This window comes from Oncorhynchus mykiss, chromosome 3, assembly GCF_013265735.2.
Source record: "Oncorhynchus mykiss isolate Arlee chromosome 3, USDA_OmykA_1.1, whole genome shotgun sequence".
NCBI classification, from domain to species: domain Eukaryota; kingdom Metazoa; phylum Chordata; class Actinopteri; order Salmoniformes; family Salmonidae; genus Oncorhynchus; species Oncorhynchus mykiss.
In genome coordinates, this window is record NC_048567.1 from 43,509,010 (window position 1) to 43,530,433 (window position 21,424).

At 39.6% G+C, this 21,424-nt stretch overlaps 2 protein-coding genes across 3 annotated transcripts in view; one reads left to right on the forward strand and one right to left on the reverse strand.

Annotated features, from left to right (window-relative positions):
- Positions 1-4,878, forward strand: part of LOC110519984 (inactive dipeptidyl peptidase 10) — a 344,103-nt gene extending 339,225 nt beyond the window's left edge. For both annotated transcript variants that reach the window (XM_036974136.1, XM_036974137.1), the window contains exon 26: positions 1,565-4,878. In XM_036974136.1, coding sequence (XP_036830031.1) covers positions 1,565-1,702 — 138 coding nt within the window. In that variant the 3' untranslated portion in view covers positions 1,703-4,878. The remainder of the gene's footprint in view (positions 1-1,564) is intronic.
- Positions 4,879-12,321: 7,443 nt separating this feature from the next.
- Positions 12,322-21,424, reverse strand: part of LOC110519993 (inactive dipeptidyl peptidase 10-like) — a 104,840-nt gene continuing 95,737 nt past the window's right edge. The window contains exons 19-26 of the mRNA XM_021596933.2: positions 20,722-20,791; positions 16,869-17,063; positions 16,676-16,730; positions 16,444-16,543; positions 15,588-15,646; positions 15,161-15,233; positions 14,459-14,532; positions 12,322-13,743 (exon numbers count right to left, since the gene is read on the reverse strand). Of these exons, the coding sequence (XP_021452608.2) occupies positions 13,609-13,743; positions 14,459-14,532; positions 15,161-15,233; positions 15,588-15,646; positions 16,444-16,543; positions 16,676-16,730; positions 16,869-17,063; positions 20,722-20,791 (761 nt within the window). The 3' untranslated portion in view covers positions 12,322-13,608. The remainder of the gene's footprint in view (positions 13,744-14,458; positions 14,533-15,160; positions 15,234-15,587; positions 15,647-16,443; positions 16,544-16,675; positions 16,731-16,868; positions 17,064-20,721; positions 20,792-21,424) is intronic.

The window sequence follows — 21,424 nt, forward strand, 5'->3', positions numbered from 1 at the left end:
AATGGGGTGGGAGTGTGGCCTAGTGGTTATGGCCTAGTGGTTAGAGCGTTGGACTAGTAACTGAAAGGTTGCAAGTTCAAATCCCAGAGCTGACAAGGTTACAAATCTGTCATTCTGCCCATGAACAGGGAGTTAACCCACTGTTCCTAGGCCATAATTGAAAATAATAATTTGTTCTTTAACTGACTATCCTAGTTAAATATAGGTTAAAAAAATGGAAGCTTCTCTAACATCAGATAAGGACAGTGTGGTATCCCTTGGGCTGTTACTCTTCTATATCTTTACAAATTATTTGCAACTTGTCTTACAAGAAGCTAAAAATGATTATGTATGCTGATGATTGCACACTCTACACATCAGCACCTACAGCCAGTGAACATACTGAAACTCTTAAGAAGGAGTTGTATTTAGTGTCAGAATTGGTAAATAACAATAAACTGACCTTATATACATCTAAAACCAAAATCATTGCATTTGGTTCAAAGAATTCTCTTAGACTTGAATCACAACTGGAAATGCACATAAAGGGTGTGACCATTGAGTTGAAGAAGCTGAACCCCTAGAAGTAACAGTGGATGGTCAGTTATCATGCTCAAGTCATATTGACAAAGTTGAAGTGAAGATGGGGAGAGGTATGTCAGTTCTAAAAATATGTTCTGCGTACAGGAACAACTGTACTAGTTGTTCAGGCTCTGATCGTGTCCCATCTTGATTACTGTCCGGTAATTTGGCCATGGCCAGCAAAGAAAGACCTAGCAAAGCTGTGACTGGCTCAAAACAAAGCAGCACGCCTTGTCTTCACTGCACACACAGAACTAACACCAAGAACATGAATGATAGTCTTTCATGGTTGAGGGTTGAGGAGAAATTGACTATTTCTGTTCTAGTCTTTTTAAGAAACATTTGTGTGTTGAAAATGCCTAATCACTTGTACAATCTATTTGCATACACTTCAAACAGACATACATACCCCACCAGACATGCCACTGTGGGCTTCTTCACTTGTACCCAAACCAAAAACCGATTCAATGCGCTTCTCAGTTATCTGTCGAGCCATGTCATCATGGAATGCTCTGCCACCAGAGGTAACTCGGGCAAAAAGCAAGTTTAGCTTAAAAACAAACAGATAAAAAACATTTTGTATCACAGAGCCTCTCCTTCTTCTAAAGATCTAATTTAACTGTACTGTATCTAAGAATATGAATATGTACAGTATATATGAATAGTGTGTAAATAGTCATTTTATTGTCTCTTGGTGTCTCTCCAATATATAAATCATATTTACATTTTATTTTGAATGTCATTTAATATGTTGTTCTAATCTATAACTGTCCTGTACTTTGTCATGTATTTGTACGTTTTATGTGGACCTCAGGAAGAGTAGCTGTTGCATGTGCAGTAGCTAATGGGGATCCTAATAAGCTAAACTAAACTGTGATGAGAGGAGAGTAATTACACACATCCATAAAGTAGTAGTTTAACTAAATATATGTATACTGTCTTTTCACTGATGCCGCTGTGCACATGTCGTGGTCATGCTGTGCTCATTGTTGTGGTGTTCTAGATCTATCCAGATGAGGGTCATTTCCTGTCCCAGAGAAGTAGGCTGCACCTCTTTGCCTCGCTCACCAGCTTCTACAGGGAGTGTCTCAAGGAAGAGATCCTACCGCTGCCCGATGATGATGAGGAGGAGGAAGAGTAGGATGTGGTGGAGACCTTCGGCAGGACTTTTGCAGGACTTCCTCACTGTAAAAAATTTGCTGAAGCCTGCACGAAAGGCTGGTGGCTTTTGGACCAAGTGTTAAGGCAGAGGTGGACAGTGAGAGTTGTGGCGTGTGTGTGTGGGTATGTGCGTGTGTGTGCAAATCACATAGCTTGTGTTAGTTTGAGAGAGAGTTTGATAGTGTTTGTGCGTGTGCCTGCGTATGTTTGTGTGTGCATGTGTTTGCAGTCAGAGAACTCCCAAGGACACCTGTCAAAGACAATGGACACCAGAATTGGCAAGACTACAAGTGGGAACTCTCACTTATCCAAAATGCCACTTCAATCTCCACCTCTGAGACGATCCCTCTCACGGCAAAGCACATAGCAGACTGCCTCCATCTCCGGCAGGAGCCATTAGGGTTTCAACATCCACACTTACAAGTGCATGATTCTTTTCCCCTTTCAGCTAAACTAGTTTTGACATGTTAGTTTTCATCGTGGTAGACATTGGAAGAGACAAACACATATGTACCCTTTTAAATTTGACCCTCTCTTTATTTTGGGGTTTTGATGCACACGGATATGCTCCACTGCTCTTCAGAGACATACTGTAGGCAATGCAAGTTCACCTTGACTGTGACGTTGTCCGCAAATAAGTGCAATTCCGGCTGAATGCTCTCATCTTTGACCCCCACAGAAAATAAGTCCTTTGGGGCACACTTAATTGTACAAAGGTCTCATGTAGACATGTTCAATGCCTTATGAAGTGCTGCACAAGACCATTTACTGGCATTCATATCCCTTGATTATTAGAAGCTTCACACTAACCTGTGTCAGCTCAGTTGTTTGAGATGCAACATGCCAGTGCAGTCTCAGAGACAGTTAATAGCAGTTATAATGTCAGATCATAAACCAATTATAATTAGTGGTGAGTGGTCACAAAGGCCGTCAAATGACATTGTGCAGGGCTAAGTAAGGCGTTTGCATGTCTACAGGGGGAAACCTAAAGTGTTGTCGTATTTTGTACAGTACAATACAGCAGAGTGTGTACATACATATATTTTTTAGATATGTCAGATCTCATGGATAGGTTAGTCTATGGGAATGGAATGACTTGACATGTATGTCGTGTATATTTTTCAGTTTATTTTGGTTTTAATAGATTTTTCTTCTTAGGATGGATTTTGTAATGCTTGTTCATGCTAATTTTGTTGTTTTTGAAGGGGGGGGGGGGGGGTGATGGTTTTGGGTTATTGTGATTGTCCTCCAGTGATGATTGTGAATAAAAAAAAACACTGATAAAACGAATATATTACCATAGGGTATTCAGCACAAATTACATTCAACCACAGTGTTGTTAGTATTGATTGACAAAATGATCCAGGCAATTATACTGTATTTCATCGGTTCGTTGACCTTGGACTCACCTTTGTGCCTAGATGAGTTGAGTTGAGAGCCAATGAGGGCCTTGAGGCAGATGGTTTATCAGTGTTGTGTTTAATAGACTAAATGCTGCTCCCTGGGAGTGAGGAGGACACACTTCACCCAATAACTATAAATTGGATCTCCACCAAGAGTGGGCAGCTGTGGTCCTAGAGAGCAACACATTGCAGGCTTTTGTTCCAACCCAGCTCTAACATATGTAAACCAGTCGTGGTGTGCGAGCGAGAGATGTTGATACCTCTTTGTAGAACAGCATCCAACATAATCTCAAAGTGTATTATGTGCAGTGTATTAACGTGAAGCAGAACTTGCAGTGATTAACATTGCTTTGTGGTGTCTGATGTACTTTTTAGTTGATTACCTGATGTAATCAACCTGATGTAATTGCCCGAACAATGGTGTTTCTCTACTGTACAGTTTCCTACCAACAAACAAATTGGGAATCAAGGTAGCTAGAGTACAGATATATTGGTTTTATTCTAGCGTACATTATTTAGACAAATATACAAATACAATTCACTAAGGACATTTACTGTATGGTGAATGGGACGTTTGTGTGTAATTCATTTGAGGCAAGCATTAATATACATGATCAACACTTCAGTAAAGCTGCACCATATGATGGATAGAATGGTAGACAATTATTGAACATAAGTTGTGTTTTGTATAGGTGTCATGAACTTAGGCCGGGATTCAATCTGAAGCCTGGTTATACAGTAGCGTGCTTGACATTTAAAGGGTGACCGCCACGGCCGGCACCAGAAGGAATCAGTTGGACAGGCATTTGATTTCCAAACGGTGGCACCTTTTTTTCATAGGACCTCCTATATACATTTTTTTTATGGGTTTTATAGTAAAGGCATTTAATTTAACTGTAAAAATGTTTCACCTTTTAATGTGGCATGAACACAAAAGGTTACGATGTTTTCATCTGATTGCCAAACAAATCACTTAATAGGCTGCACATGAGTTTCAAGTTTGGGGAAGCGTACAATTTATGTTAACATTTCTACCGATCTGGGTGCCAGTTATGATTTTCATATGCACATTTTCGTGGAACAGTTTTATTTCAATAATGATAATTTTGTTTCTCAAAATCATTGTGAGTTGGTTAATCATAAAAATCTGAAATTAAATCATAAAATGCTTAAAGTTAAAATTAAACTAATGCGAGAGCACCAGCCTCTGCCAAATGGACACATTGATACACCATGAACCATTGGCGGCTAAAGTAATGACTGTATGCATGGAGCTCAATGATATCCTGTAGGCCAATGAGGCAGTAGGCCTGTAACTTCCATTGTCAACAAAGTAAAAACACATAAAACCGACAAATAAAAATGCAGGTTCTTTCAATTAAATGAATCTCTCTACTCTGCCTGTATAGCAGCTCCCTTTCTCAAGGACTTGACTTGAATTAACGAAGTGCAACATTGTATCAAATCACTCAACTGGGACCAGATGAAGCTGTGGCTAGCGAACTTGCAACATTGTATCAACTAACCTATTCTGAGCCTTCAGTTTCCCACACCAGTGAGCTTGGGACAGAGAGATGTTTTTGGGAAAAATGTTCAGTTATTTAAGGATGTTTTCCAATGGATATATGCAATTATCAAATCATTATATTTTGCTCTTGCACACCGAGGCTTAGTGATTATCAAGGGGGAGAGTGTTGGAATGATAACTATTATCATTCGCAATGGATGTAAAAAATCAAATAAAAAACAGACTTTGAAGGACTTACTGTGTGAGGTGAGGAAAAAAATGTATTATTGGTGGACATGGTGAGTTAAGACAATCCGAAATAAGACATCTCCAAATGGGCACTTTCACGCACTCCTTCAATATTAAGAGGACAGAGAAATCAGACACACGCTCATTGCTCAAATTAAGCTATCCAAACAAAAGACAATGAAAATTGACAAAACTCGTAAATGATGGTTATGAAATGTTTCTCACAAGTGTAGCAGGTTGAGAACTCCGCAAACAACGTTTCCACTCCGAGAATGAGAACGGTAAATTACTGTAATTATTATATGCATTATTTATTTTGGTATTTTTTATTTAGTCTTTATTTAGCTGGCCAAGTCAGGGCTGGGATAAAAAAAAAAAATATATATATATATATAGGACAAAACACACATCACTACAAGAGAGACCTAAGACAACAGCATAGTATGGTAGCAAAACCACATGACAACAACATGGTAGCAACACAACATGGCAGCAGCACAACATGGCAGCAGCACAAAACATGGTACAAACATTATTGGGCACAGACAACAGCACAAAGGCAAGAAAGGTAGAGAAACAGAAATTAACGTAACTAAATGACGGGGACTAATGGTACATTTACTACAGGTGACATATGTAAATGGAGACTGAATCAAAAATAAACAATCAAAGGGGAAACAATTCACACAATGAAACAATGAATGTGCAATAATTAGCGGGAGACACCTACGGCACTCTGGAGAGCTGAGAGCATGTATTCTGGAGAGAGATGTGCCTATATCTTCGCCACACACCCCTTCACTTCTTCTCGTCTCAACATTATACATTCAATTATAGACATGACACTTTTATCTACACACATATTTTAGATAATTTTCAATGACAACTGCTACTCAATAATCAGCTAGGCCTAATTGCCACGCGAGCTGTCCAAATTGCAGGCTTCCCAAATAGGCATAGGGCTATGCACTGTTAATTTGAAACAATCCACAGCTAATTTTTTAAAGAAGCTCATGATCCTCTGATGAATTATTTGAATGATTGTATTTATTTTTGTATAGACAGGAGTAAATATATCATTTTGGCAAATGTATTTATATTTACTTTAATCCAATTGGACATCATGCATAGTCAAAAAGAAGTTTACCTTCGCACATTCTTTAAAATAATTCCAGTATCTGAACAGTACACTGTGCACCCACCAACTTTCCTTCAATTCTCATGGCTGAAACGACACTACATGGCATGTACAGTTGAAGTCGGAAGTTTAAATACAGCTTAGCCAAATACATTTAAATCAGATTTTTCCCCAATTCCTGACATTTAATTAATCCTTGTAGAAATTCCCTGTCTTAGGTCAGTTAGGATCACCACTTTATTTTAAGAATGTGAAACGTCAGAATAATAGTTGATAGAATTATTTATTTCAGCTTTATTTATTTCATCACATTCCCAGTGGGTCAGAAGTTTACATACAATCAATTCGTATTTGGTAGCGTTGCCTTTATTATTATTTAACTTGGGTCAAACGTTTCGGGTAGCCTTCCACAAGCTTCCTACAATAAGTTGGGTGAATTTTGGCCCATTCCTCTGGACAGAGCTGATGAAACTGAGTCAGAAATGGGAAGACCCATTTGCAACCAGGCTTTAACTTCCTGGCGTCTTGAGATGTTGCTTCAATATATCCACATAACTTGCCTACCTCATGATGCCATCTATTTTGTGAAGTGCACCAGTCCCTCCTGCAGCATAGCACCCCCACAACATGATGCTGCCACCCCTGTGATTCACGGTTGTGCTGGTGTTCTTCGGCTTGCAAGCCTCCCCCTTTTTCCTCCAAACATAACGATGGTCATTATGGCCAAACAGTTATTTTTGTAGTTGCAAAACGTAGTCTGGCTTTTTTTATGGCGATTTTGGAGCCGTGGTTTCTTCCTTGCTCAGCGGCCTTTCAGGTTACGTCGATATAGGACTCGTTTTAATGTGGATATGGATACTTTTGTACCTTATTCCTCCAGCATCTTCACAAGATCCTTTGCTGTTGTTCTGGGATTGATTTGCACTTTTCGTACCAACGTACGTTAATCTCTAGGAGACAGAACACGTCTCCTTCCTGAGTGGTATGATGACTGCTCGGTCCCATGGTGTTGACACTTGCATACTATTTTACAGATAAACGTGGTACGTCCAGGTGTGGAAATTGCTCCCAAGGATGAACCAGACTTGTGGACGTCTACAATGTATTTTCTGAGGTCTTGGCGGAGTTCTTATGATGTTCCTATGATGCCAAGCAAAGAGGCAGTGAGTTTGAAGGAAGGCCTTGAAATACATCCACAGGTACACCTCCACTTGACTCAAATTACGTCAATTAGCCTATCAGAAGCTTCTAAAGCCATTACATACTTTTCTGGAATTTTCCAAACTGTTTAAAGGCACAGTCAACTTTGTGTATGTAAACTTCATTGAATTATAAGTGAAATAATCTGTCTGTAAAAAAAAATGGGAAAATGTACTTGTGTCATGCACAAAGTAGATGTCCTAACCGACTTGCCAAAACCTTTTTGTGAAGTTTGTTAACAAGAAATTTGTGGAGTGGTTGTAATATGGGTTTAATTGACTCCAACCTAAGTGTATGTAAACTTACAACTTCAACTGCATGTGGACACCGCTTCAAATTAGTGGATTCGGCTATTTCAGCCACTCCCGTTTCTGACAGCTGTATAAATTCGAGCAAACAGGCATACAATCTTCATAGACAAACATTGGCAGTAGAATAGCCGTACTGAAGAGCTCAGTGACTTTCAACGCGGCACAGTCATAGGATGTCCGTTTGTCAAGGAGCAACAACGGCTCAGCCGTGACATGGTAGGCCACGCAAGCTCACAGAGCGAGACCGCCGAGTGCTGAAGTGCAGAGCGTGTAACTATGGTCTGTCCTTGGTTGCAACACTCACTACCGAGTTCCAAACTGCCTATGGAAACAACATCAGCACAAGAACTGTTCATCGGGAGCATCATGGAAAGGGTTTCCATGGCCAAGCAGCCGTACACAAGTCTAAGAACATCATGCGCAATGCCAAGCGTAGGCTGGAGTTGTGTAAAGCTTTCCGCCATTGGACTCTGGAGCAGTGGAAGCGCGTTCTCTGGAGTGATGAATCACGCTTCACCATTTGGCAATCCAAAGGACAAATATGTGTTTGACGGATTACAGGAGAACGCTACCTGACCCAATGCATAGTGCCAACTCTACAGTTTGGTGGAGGAGGAATAATGGTCTGGGGTTTGGACCCCTTATTTCCAGTGAAGGGAAGTCTTAACGCTACAGCGTACAATGACATTCTAGACAATTTTGTGCTTCCAACTTTGTGACAACAGTTTGTGGAAGGCCCTTTCCTGTTTCAGCATGACGATGCCCCCATGCAAAACGGGGTCCATACAGAAATGGTTTGTCGAGATTGGTGTTGAAGAACTTGACTAGGCTGTACAGAGCCCTGACCTCAACCCTATCAAACACCTTTGGGATGAATTGGAAAGCAGACTGTGAGCCAGACCTAATCACCCAACATCAGTGTCCAACCTCACTAATGCTCTTGTGGCTGAATGGAAGCAAGTCCGTGCAGCAATTTTACAACATCTAGTGGAAATCCTTCCCAGAAGAGTGGAGGCTGTTATAGCAGTAAAGGGCAACCAACTCCATATTAATGCCCATGATTTTGGAATGAGATTTTCGACATCTTTTGGTCATATAGTGTATCTCACCGGAGCATTCTGAGCGAGCGAAACAACACCCCTCTGTTTTACAATATCTAGCCCATGTATCTGATGCTGTCTGGCTGAAAAAAATAATGACATGCCATAATCTTCCCTGTTGCGACTCTAGGGGCAGTATTTTCAATTTTGGAAAAAAAAACGTTCCCGTTTTAAAAGGGATATTTTGTCAGGACAAGATGCTAGAATATGCATATAATTGACAGCTTTAGATAGAAAACACTCTAACGTTTCCAAAACTGTAAAGATATTGTCTGTGAGTATAACAGAACTGATGTTGCAGGCGAAAGCCTGAGAAAAATCCAATACGGAAGTGCCCCAGGTTTTGAAAGCGCTGCGTTCCAATGAGTCCCTATTGAGCTGTGAATGTGCCATCAATGAGCTTACGCTTTCTACGTATTCCCCAAGGTGTCTACAGCATTGTGACGTAGTTTTACGCATTTATGTTGAAGAATAGCCATAGGCGGCCACATTGCGTAAGTGGTCACATGGTGGCTCCGAGAGAGATTCTCGCGTAAAATACAGAGGTAGCCATTACTCCAATCGGTCCTACTGAAAAACTAATTGTTCCGACGGATATATTATCAAATAGATATTAGAAAAACACCTTGAGGATGGATTCTAAACAAACGGAGCTATTTCGCCTACAAAAATAATATTTTGGGGAAAAATTAACTTTGGCTATCTACCTGGGAGTCTCGTGAGTGAAAACATCTGAAGTTCATCAAAGGTAAACGATTTAATTTGATTGCTTTTCTGATTTGTGACAAGGTTGCCTGCTGCTAGCAAGGCATAATGCTATGCTAGGCTATCGATAAACTTACACAAATGCTTGTCTAGTTTTGGCTGTAAAGCATATTTTGAAAATCTGAGATGACAGGGTGATTAACAAAAGGCTAAGCTGTGTTTCAACATATTTCATTTGTGATTTTCATGAATAGTACAGTACCCTTCATTCCGTGACATACAATTTCTTCCAATTATCTCGCAAGTCTCAGTTTTAGACAAGACATACTTTTTGACCAAAATGATCCTTTTTATACTTTATAGTAAATGTTGACACTAGAATAAATGTTTGACTCATATCATTGCCAGACAGGCCATTTTAAAAATGAGAAGTTACCTTTTAGGGACAGTGTATTTCAGTGCCAACAGAAGTTGTATTTGAATTCCATAATTTTGAATTTGTATTAGGATATTAAATAAAAAAAATATATTTTGAATTTGTAATTCACAAATTGAATTATAGAATTCCTATTTTGAACTTGAATTTCATGATTTGAAACTGAATTGAATAAATATTGCATTCATTTTTAAAATGCTATCAGCTTTAGTCTAAGTATATTTGTGTCCAACTGGTAAAAGTTTATTGTGATTTGATTAATATATACTGTATGAAAAATATTACCCTACTATGGGTGTGGTGCCTGGCCTCAAGGTCAACAGTATCATCAATCAATCAATCAAATGTATTTATAAAGTCCTTTTTACATCAGCAGATGTCACAAAGTGCTTGTACAAAAACCCAGCTTAAACTGCAGAGAGCAAACAATACAGATATAAAGAACGTTTCCTTGAAAGGCTGGAACTTAGGAAGAAACCTAGAGAGGAACCAAGCTCTGAGGGGTGGCCGGGTGGAGATTATAAGAGTACATGGCCATTAAAGCCAGATCGTTCTTCAAGATGTTCAAACGTTCATAGAGGACCCACAGGGTCAAATAATAATAAATAATAATGAATAAACAGTGGTTATGGAGGGTGCAACAGGTCTGCACCTCAGGAGTAAAAGTCAGTTGGCTTTCCATAGCTGAGCATTCAGAGGTTGAGACAGCAGGACAAGGTAGCATGACCTGTGAACATCATGAATTTGACCTACTGTAGTACCAGGACATTTTAGCCAAAAACCTGTCTGCCTCTACTAGGAGACAGAAACTTGGCCGCAAGTGGATCGTCCAGAAAGACAATAATCCCAAGCACACATCAAAATCCACAGAGAAATGGTTAATTAACATTTTGCAATGGCCGTCTCCAGACTTGAAACCCATTGAAAACCTGCGATTTGATTTGAAGAGGGCAGTCCATGAACACAGATGAAGGATATCAATGATCCGAAAGGATTATGTTTGGAAGAATGGTCTAAGATCCCACCTAATGTGTTTTCCAACTCATAAAACATTTTAGAAAAAGGCTCAGTGCCGTTATCCTTGCAATGTGAGGCGTTGAAAGGTATTGAAAACGAGGGTGTCAATAAAACAAATATATATACAGTATGTATATATTACTTGTTAAATAAAATCTCTTTCTTTGAGAAATTGTAATAGAATAAAATAATATAATTCCACAATTTGTATTATTTAACTCGTCTTTATGAAGGGTGTCAATAATTTCCGAACCCCACTGTATGTACAATTAAGTGGCTCAGTTGGTAAAGCATGGCGCTTGCAACATCAACTTGTGAGTTCTGCTGGGGCCACCCATTCAAAAATGTATGCACGCTAGGGATGAATATTTTCCAGATCTACCAAGTCTCAATACCGGGAATAATTAATATTTATCCCAAGAGCCCTGGAAAACACCACAAAAACTGGAAGTGCACATTTGGAACATTTAAAACCAAGATATGGTTACTTTGCCAGGGTTCTCCCAAAATAAAATTGTCGATATGCCACATTGCCGGCTTGGCTGTGACACTATGTGAAGATTTCACAGCAAGTGAAACTGATATTTACTAATGATAGAGTAACTTTGATCACCAATGCCATTGTTGTGAATTGAAAAACAGGACGTTCATATATCCCCAGGCATTATCACGTTCCTTAATTAATTCAGCGCATTTCAGCAGAAAGTCTATGCTATTTCGACACAGAGCGCGCGCCCCCTGAGTATGATATGGCATTGTCGAATCATACAAACTACAAATGACCAAAATTGCTCAGCTTGCTAGTTAACCTCCAATGAATGACAGAATATCTCCTATATGGCAAAATCAAGTGGATGATTATACAGATAGCAGATCAGCTCATAAATAACGGGGAGATGAAGATATCTTAATGGGGACCAACTCTGTTAAAAATATCCATATCTACTCTTATACAATTTGTTGATCACACAGTCTCTGAAATGATAATCTACATGACCACACACAACTATAGCATTAAATTGGTGTATTTCTTATTTTCTGTTTCACTGTTGGTTAGTTTAAAAAAAAGTGTGGAATCAGTTGTTTGAAATGGTAATAGTTATTGAGTATTTACCCAGTAACCATCTTGCATATTTGTGATTGGTGGAATGTGAATTATTGAAAATGATAGAACAGGAAGTAGCTGAGTTCATGCAGCACAGTATCTGTGCGCAGTTGATGATGAAATCTATAAAATAGCAATCATTCTCCATTCAGATTTTGTTCGCATAACGTGTTCAACTCATTCCAGATGGGGTGGGGGTTTGTGGGTTTTCGCTCCTCCCTTGTACTTGATTGATGAATTAAAGCCCGTTAACCCACTGTTCCCCTGGCGCCGTAGACGTGGATGTCGATTAAGGCAGCCCCCCGCACATCTCTGATTCAGAGGGGTTGGGTAAAATGCGGAAGACACATTTCAGTTGAAGGCATTTAGCTGTACAACTGACTAGGTATCACCCTTTCCCTTTCCCTAATTAGTAAATAACTCCCCTCACCTGGTTGTATAGGTGTTAATTGAAAGGAAAAAAACAAAAACCAGTAGACACTGGGCCCTAAATGGAATGAGTTTGACACCCCTGACATAGATAGTCATCCATCCACCATTGAAAGAACTCTCAAACTACATTAGAATAACGGTTGAATATATGACCGAGTGAGTTTCAGTAGCAGCAATGCTTTCAATTGCATGAGCCTATTTGATTATAATATTTTCAGCATCAGTTGATCATAAATAAGGTGAGTTTTCCTCTCTTTGTGCTTTTTCTAGTCCCAATGGCTGTTTCCTCATCCACTCACTCCTCTGCAAGGACCCCAACCGCCACGTTGTACTCAACACCATTTTAAATCAATATAGCCTATAGTTGTTGTTTTTTTTATCTGGATTTTTTTGGGGGGGTTCGGGCTCATTTTAGAATATTCAGTTCTGATGAGAACTCTAAACTGTATTTAAGTATTGTCTGCGGTCCAGCAGTGTCAATTTTGTGTGTGCTTTGAATTTATTGTGACTTTGTGTGAAGTAAATTCTCTAGACTAAAGGCTTCCATGCGATAACCTGATTGGATAATGTGCTATATATAAAATGTTTGCCAATTTGCTTCTGCAAGGATTGTGTATTTTGTAAAATTGCATTAGTGCAATATTGGGGGAAATGTTTTAATTTCCCAGGTCATTTTATTTTGGGGGGGAAATGTGAAGAGTGAAGTCCAAGGATCCCGTTTACCTGTATTTGTCCCTAATGCATACTCTGTAAATTGCTTTGGATAAAAAGCGCCTGCTTAAATGCCATATTAGAATTGAATATGTATCTAGGTATAAAATTCACAATACATTACAGCTGTCTGAAATAACTATATTCTTTAAAAGGAAAAATAAATAAATATCTCCCTTCACATCTTTAACAGTAAAGACAAAAACATATCTCCCATACAAACAGCTAATATGAAGTTTCCCTTCTTCTCTACTGAAACTCTACCACGCTAACTGTATACTTATGATATTTGCAGAACACTGGTAATACCCAAAAATGTTTCTATGTGAACTATTGTGTGATCATAGCAATAGGAAAAATTATCACTGTACAGGAAAAATCTTCAATCTCATCTCAGCCTATCATTACCCTTCATAGAGCACAACAACATTGTCTGACCCCTCTCTCATTCACTTTGTCTCACCATACCTCACCACTTCTCACTGGTGGTTCCTCAGACAAGCAGGTCATAGACCACTTTCTCGTTTCCAGGAGCAACAGGTTCTACAAAAACAAGGTGAGATATGGTCATCCTAGTCATCCTCAGACACAGGATGAGCTACAGGGATTTCCACTAGGAAGCATTCCCTGAAGAAGGTCATGACAGAGTTCAACAAGTAGCGTTGGCTCTTCACAGAGTAAATGTTGTGGCCTTCGTCCGGGAAGATCTAGGGAACAGAGAAATAGATAGTTGTTCATTATCTTTATATTGAATTTTACAGCAGATTAGTTTTACATTTACTGTTATTACGAATGAGATAAAAAGAAGTGTTAACTTCTATGACTACCACTATTATCAATGCCACAACACACATGCAGAACTGCTGTTATTAATTACACTTCAACGTAGACTCAGCGATATGACGCAGGGGCACAAAGTAAACAGCATGGTGGGTCAATTTCCATAACAACTACATACGGTGACGGGCAAGGCTTAACTCCTCCACTGTTTTGGTCCTGCAGCTACCACGTTTTAAGAAGCCAACTCCTGCACAGATACTGTGGGTGACTGTGTGAGAGCGAAGTCTTGCGTCTGGCACATCTGCAATGCTGCTCGTGGCAACGTAATTTAGCCGAGTCTACCTTTATGTAATTTAACTCTTACCATTATCGCTCCACTAGTTCTTTGTTGAATTCTCCCTCTCCCTCCTCTCCCACTTACTTTTCAAAGGTGGGGCCTTTTTTAAATATCAGACAGATTTTCCTCAGGGCAGGTTTGGCACCACGCAGCAGGTAACTATTTCCACTTTGTCAAACTTTAAATAATAAATTATTCAAGGCAGAGGGGGAGGTCAGCTTCAATTATACATGCATCACTGAGGCCTCCTTTGTCAGGGACATTAAATGGCGCTTGGCATAGGAAGGGAGAATGTAACTAGTCACCTGCAGAGTGTAGTTAACATTTGATATTGACAGAAGTTTCACCAGCTCCGCGGAATGCTGGAAATGAACGGTGGCTGAAAGAGAGATAATTGAAACGTTGGTGTCCTTGCTCGACAAGCATTTTCATCCAAAATTAATAACATTGTAGGCAATTTCACACAATTAAATATAATTACAGGGCTGAGGCTGGAGTAATGTAGAAAAAAACAGTATCCATTGTCGTAGTCACTAAGCTATTGAGAAATGAAATAGATCTGATACAGTAGATTAAGCTATAGCACAATAGACGTACAATTGAAGATTCTTCTTATAAGACAAGTTCTAAGTATAAAATGCACTGTATCTCAGGTTTAAATGAGCACAGACTAAAAATCTAGCATGTGCACAAGTACCTGGTATGCAATTATAACGTGTGCTGCTCAGTTCTATTTTTGTGAGTGCCTGTCAATTATATCTTATTTCATTAACAACAGTATGATACATCTGTCTTTTTATCCCCACTTAAGGCTAACAATCAACTGAACACAATGAATAAGCCCATTGTTTGACCTAAACACTGTCTGTCTGACAGATAAAACAGTAATTAGATAACGGCTTATCTCCTATCTTTTTCATTAAACCTACAAAATAAGCTCCACATTGATGTCCAACAATAGCGTTCAACCATGCTCTGAGTAGCAACTCGAGAGAACTAGTACTCACCATCTGCTGTTCCATGGATGATGAGAAACTTCCGTTGACCTGTGCCTGTGATGTTGGGAAGCAGACTGGAGAGCTGTTCGAGACACAATGACAATTTTATATCAGTGAAAGATACTGAAAACATACTGTAAATACCAACTAGTTTTCTATAAGAGAAATGCATTCAAGCACAGCTTGGTGTGATTTCTGCCCCTGAACAAGGCAGAGTTAAATAAAGGTAAAATAAAATAAATTTTAGCAGAGGCTTGCCACTACCAGAGGCTTGCCATTAGCGAAGAATCAACAGATATGACACTATTGCACTGTAACAAATGTTTATTGGATGAATTGCTAATGATAAGATTAAATGTAGAATTGTCAAAGTGCTTCGACCTTGTCCACCTCTCAATATTACATTTTTTGTTTAAATGTGGAAAGTCAATCATACTTGGTATTTACGCTCATCCTGGACTGGAAACCCAAAGTAACGCTCAGTGAAGGCCGAACCTTTGGAAAAATACAATATAGTTAAGTGTGTTTTTGGAATTTCTTTCATTAGTCCACTATTAATACAGTCCCAAAATGTTTTGTGTCGGCAGTCAAGCTTTCAAGATATTGGACTTTCAAGAAGCAAAGTGTCACCTGCCACTTCATGATGAGGATGTGGCAAGTCACACTGCTTGAAAACCCAATATCTTGAAAAGTTGACTGCTGACATGCAAAACCTTCTGGGACTGTATTAACAGTGGACTAATTTAAAAAAAATACCAAAACATAGTTTTTGAGTGGATTTTTCCACTAAGTGAAAAATGACAGGTAGGAAACATGAGATTGATCATGTAAAGTAAAGAGCGAAAATTCAGGCGAACTGGAAAGTGAGAAAAGATTCCAGTGATTGCATAGACAGGAAGCAGGTATATTTTCTCTCATTATTACCTCTAACATCCCTGAACTATGAATGGGCTTCATGCCACTGTGTTTTGAGGTAGATATTCAAAGGCAGTTCTGAAGTAGTAAGAAACACTGTATTTCCTCCCAGTGCCTGACATATTTATATAGAGTAATAGCAAATGCTGGCCTTACCATTCACATGAATGGTATAAACAACAACATCCTTCAGCCTTATTGGACGTGGCCCTACATTTCACGTCAGTGGATGAGTGCCGCATCCGCCTACCACATTTGACAAATCCTGATGTATTAAGTGGCCATCAGCATAACTTCTAAGAGATATTGGACATGACTTGACAAACTCTATTAAATTAATGGCTACTGAAAGGATTTATCTTAGACTGGAAAATTACCGTAGAGTCTCCAGTCTGTCACGGGAGCAACTGCAACCCCACATCTGAACATGGAGCCAGAGGAGAGGAGTAGAAGAGAGCTCAGGAAACCCCCATAAGCCTGGGGAAACACCCCCAAAAATAGTTGGACATGCAATGTTGGATATAGGTAAAAACCCATGTACTGTAAGTAAGAATACAAAAAAAGGGATTATAGCCATATCCACAAATATTCTAAATTACACTTCCTTACCTTTCCATAAACAGCAACTTTATTTTTATCCACATATGGCAGCTTGGTCAGGTACCTAAGAAAATACGGGAGGGTATTAAAGTCTAATATTTCTGAAATGCAATGAATCAGTTCCCATCGAATCAACAATTTATTTCAACAGTATCCATGTGAGAGCTTTCAGATTATGTTCAGATCATGCTCCAGTACATACTCTACTGCTGCGATCTGGTCCTGCACCTCCACAGTTCCCAAACGCTGGTGGACTTCATGTAGGACCCGCTGGCCCAGGAACCCACTCCCACTGCCGTCCAGGCGAGCCACAATGACGTTATCTGAGCTGACCAGAACAGAGTCCCAGTCAAGAACAAACTGGTCACTCACCGCCTGGCCACCGGGGGCACTGTCACTATGGAACACCATGAAAGTTGGTCAAATTGAACTTACCATCAAGGTGCAACATGGGTTACTTCTGGTGTGTTCAGTGCTCATTGGAATATCGTATATCCTAGTAGTGATAAATACAACAGGAGTGTGTTCAAGTGTTTTTGAAGTCATAACAACTTTCAACCACTGACATATGAGCTAGGTAGCTAATAATGAGTTAACTAGATTACTAACATTGACAAAATGGCAAAACTAGTTAGATTATTCACACTATTAAAGGGCAATTCTGCCACTTTTCAACCTCATATTCATTTCTCCAGCACCATACCAGTGTCTAAATATGTTAAAATTGCATGTTTCTATAATCTGTGGTTAAGAAAATGAGAAGAAATGCTTCTCTGTTACATTAAAGGCTAGGATTAGTGAAAACTGATTTTGAAACCTGCAATTAGTTTTTTTGCTTACTCCCTATTGCGAATCTCACAGAGATTGAAAATCACTTTTTTTATGTTTTAACTTATGATCATTGGGTACAAGTGCATCGCAGTGCTAGCTGTGCCACCAGAGATTCTGGGTTTGAGCCCAGGCTCTGTCGCAGCAGCCGTGACCAGGAGGCCCATGGGGCAGCGCAGCGGAGTTGCAGCGGAGTTGCAGTGATGAGACAGGACAGTAACTACTACCAATTGGATACCACGAAATTGGGGAGAAAAAGGGGGGTAAAAAAATAAAAAGAAAAAGTTAAAGGTCAATGATGAAATGTCCCAAAAAACTCTAAACTCAGGTATCACCTTCTGGTTTCCAACTTGTAACTCTTATGTGGAGGATCTGTCAAGTGGTTAGTTCCGTGTCGGAATGTCTCTGCAGATCCTCTCAAGCTCTATCAGGTTGGATGGGGTGAGTCACTGCACAGCTATTTTCAGTTCTCGCCAGAGATGTTCAATCGGGTTCAAGTTCGGACTCTGGTTGTGCCACTCAAAGACATTCAGAGACTTGTAGCGAAGCCACTCCTGCGATGTCTTGGCTGTGTGCTTAGGGACGTTGTCCTGTTGGAAGGTTAACCTTTTCTCCAGTCTGAGGTCCTGAGCGATCCGGAGCAGGTTTTCATCAAGGATCTCTCCGTACTTTGCTCCGTTCATCTTTACCTCGATCCTGACAAGTCTCCCAGTCCCTGTCGCTGAAAAACATCCCACAGAATGATGCTTCCACCACCATGCTTCCCCACAGGGATGGTCCAGGTTTTCTCCAAAAGTGATGCTTGGCATTCACGCCGAAGAGTTCAATCTTGGTTTCATCAGACCAGAGAATCTTGTTTCTCATCGTCTGAGAGTCCTTTAGGTGCCTTTTGGCAAACTCCAAGCGGGCTGTCATGTGCCTTCTACTGAGGAGTGGCTTCTGTCTAGCCACTCTACCATAAATGCCTGATTGGTGGAGTGCTGCAGAGATGATTATCCTTCTAGAAGGTTCTCCCATTTCCACAGAGGAACTCTGCAGCTCTGTCAGAGTTACCATTGGATTCTTGGTCACCTCCCTGACCAAAACCCTTATCCCCAATAGCTCAGTTTGGCCGAGCGGCCAGCTCTAGGAAGAGACTTGGTGGTTCTAAACTTCATCCATTTAAATATTGTGGAGGCCACTGTGGTCTTGGGGACCTTCAATGCTGCAGATTGGTTTGGGTACCATTCCCTAGATCTGTGCCTCGACACGATCCTGTCTAGGCGCTCTCGGAAAATTCCTTTGAACTTATGGTTTGTTTTTTTCTCTGACATGTGTGCCTTTCCAAATCATGTCCAATCAATTGATTTTACCACAGGTGGACTCCAATCAAGTTGTAGAAACAGGATGGACCTGAGCTCAATTTCGAGTCTCATAGCAAAGGTATTTTATTTTGTATACATTTGCAAACATTTATAAAAACCTGTTTTTGCTTTGTCATTATGGGGCATTGTGTGTATATTGATGAGGAAAATAATTTATTCAATCAATTGTAGAAGTCTGTAACTTAACAAAAAAATTTAAAAAGTCAAGGGGTCTGAAAACTTTCCAAATGCACTGTATACAAAAAAAATGTATTGAAAAAAGGTCAAACAAAACTAAGTGCATCTAGTTTGCAGTCTTTCCAGCTTCAGTTTGAGGTGATTGTGTTTGCTGTGTTGTAGAAGAACAGTGTCCTGACGAGTGAGCACATTTTCTAGGTGAAATTGCACCTCATTAGCTCATTGTTATGGATATATCCAAATAAATGTCACTAGAAAACAGCTCAAACAAATCCAAATGCTGCAGTTTTGACGTGACAGTAAGTTAGCCGTAGTTGGCTAGCTAGCAAGCAAGGGACAAGAATGTTGCCAGCCAGTATGGTAATAGCACATTTAGAATGAACAACTGGGTCGTGTCCATAGATACAGAACAAAAAGACTGAATGGCTGAGTCACGTCTCTGGCAACCGAACCGATAGAACGAACGACTAGCCAGCTTGGGTATCAACCCTAGATTTGTGTCGGGACTAAATCTTGTGGAAGGATGAAATAGTATGAATAAATAAATCTAAATAAGAATTTGTATTAAAATATGTCAATCATTATTTAAATATGTTTTGAATAACCTGTTGTATTGGGGAGGCAGGTAGCCAGTGACCGAAAGGTTGCTAGATCGAATCCCTGAGCTGACAAGGTAAAAAATCTTTCATTCTGCTCCTGAACAAGGCAGATAACCCACTGTTCCTAGGCTGTTACTGTAAATAAGAATTAGTTCGTATTAACTGACTTCCCTAGATAAATAAAGGTTAAAATATATATATTTTAAATAAACGTGATAATGCCCTCAAAGCCGATGTTTGGAGGATTTATAGGCACGGTTTTCCGGCCCGAGAGGCAATTTCCGTGCAAATATATCCTCCAAACACTGGCTTCTCAAGCATTATCACTTAAATATCCACTCTGGTTTTGACATGTGAGCTCTAACCAACAGCTCACAGATATACAGTTCGGGTAGGCTAGCCTACATGAAGAGATTATTATGGACAAAACAGCAAGATTATATTTATTTGTCAAACAGCAGCCAAGAATCAATCAAAGGAGCATCACGCTCATCATCGTGTACTTTCACCACCCTGTGAAGTTCATCATAATTTATTTAATCTGTAGTGGGAGGACCACACTAACATATCACCGTGTGACTCCGTGTGACTTATTATATCAATATTCCGGATTAAAGTAATTTCAACCACCATTTCTCACATAATTAATTTTACAGACACAAAAAGATCCCAATTTGTCTAACGTATTTAGTTTTCTCAACATTTGGAAAGTTTACAGACAAATTAGCAGTTTCCATCAGGCCTGTCGTGACATTTGTTTTTATCTGACTTGTACTTTACTCGCATAAAAACAGTTGTTTGGAAACCTTGTTACTGATACAGAAATAAGACTTTTTGGAAAATCACTAGCTGGATAAACACACTACACAGACACTTATTTTCTATGTCCCTGGAGTGATATATGGAATGACAATAGTCTTTATTTTGATCCCTCAATAATCTCAGGAGAAATGTTGATGCGAAACTTGGTTCTGCTATTGCTCTAAAACAATATTCAATCTGAAGCCACTGATAAGGATAAGGATGTAGGGAAATTTCACACACAGTACACTCCAAGATAAGGATTGGTGAAGGGTAGGATACGTACAGGATCAGCAGAAGTGGATGCGCTGTGGCCTCATCAAAATCTATTGGCAAGGTCAGCTCCAGACGAAGTGCTATAAAATAAATCAGAATTCCCTTACACCTCAAATGAACATTGATTATACTAAGTACCAATCAGCCTTCCAAATGTAGTACCTTAACACATCATGTTTATTTCTCCAATGAGAATCTTGTGAGAATCTTCAGATGTTTAACCTGTTCTGATTGCATGATATGATGACTTGACAAATGACATGTTACATCGCTCGACAAATGACCGAGCAACTGATTACATTGCAGGCAACTTTACACGTATGGCAGCGTACATACAAAATCAAGAGTGAAAAAAAAAAAACATGGACAAAAGGCAATCCTTGAAATGGAGCTAGAAATTGAGGTGCAGTCTCCATTCAGAAGCCTTAATGAAATGCAGCACATTGTGTCTAATTGCGCACACGGTTCAGAGTGAAGAACCCATATGGCGAGCCATCCCATCTAATTGGATTAGTAGATTGGCAGGCTTCTCATTCCAGAGCTGATTCATAATCACCTCACAGAGCTGTGCACCTGTTATTTTAATTGTGTTTATCCCTGGTATCTGTTTATTATGTACTCGGGCACTGCAAGCTCCATGGCTCACACTACATCTAAAAACCCTGCCTGTCGAATTGTCTGCACGTAGCAGGTGAAAAATGCTGAAAAATGCT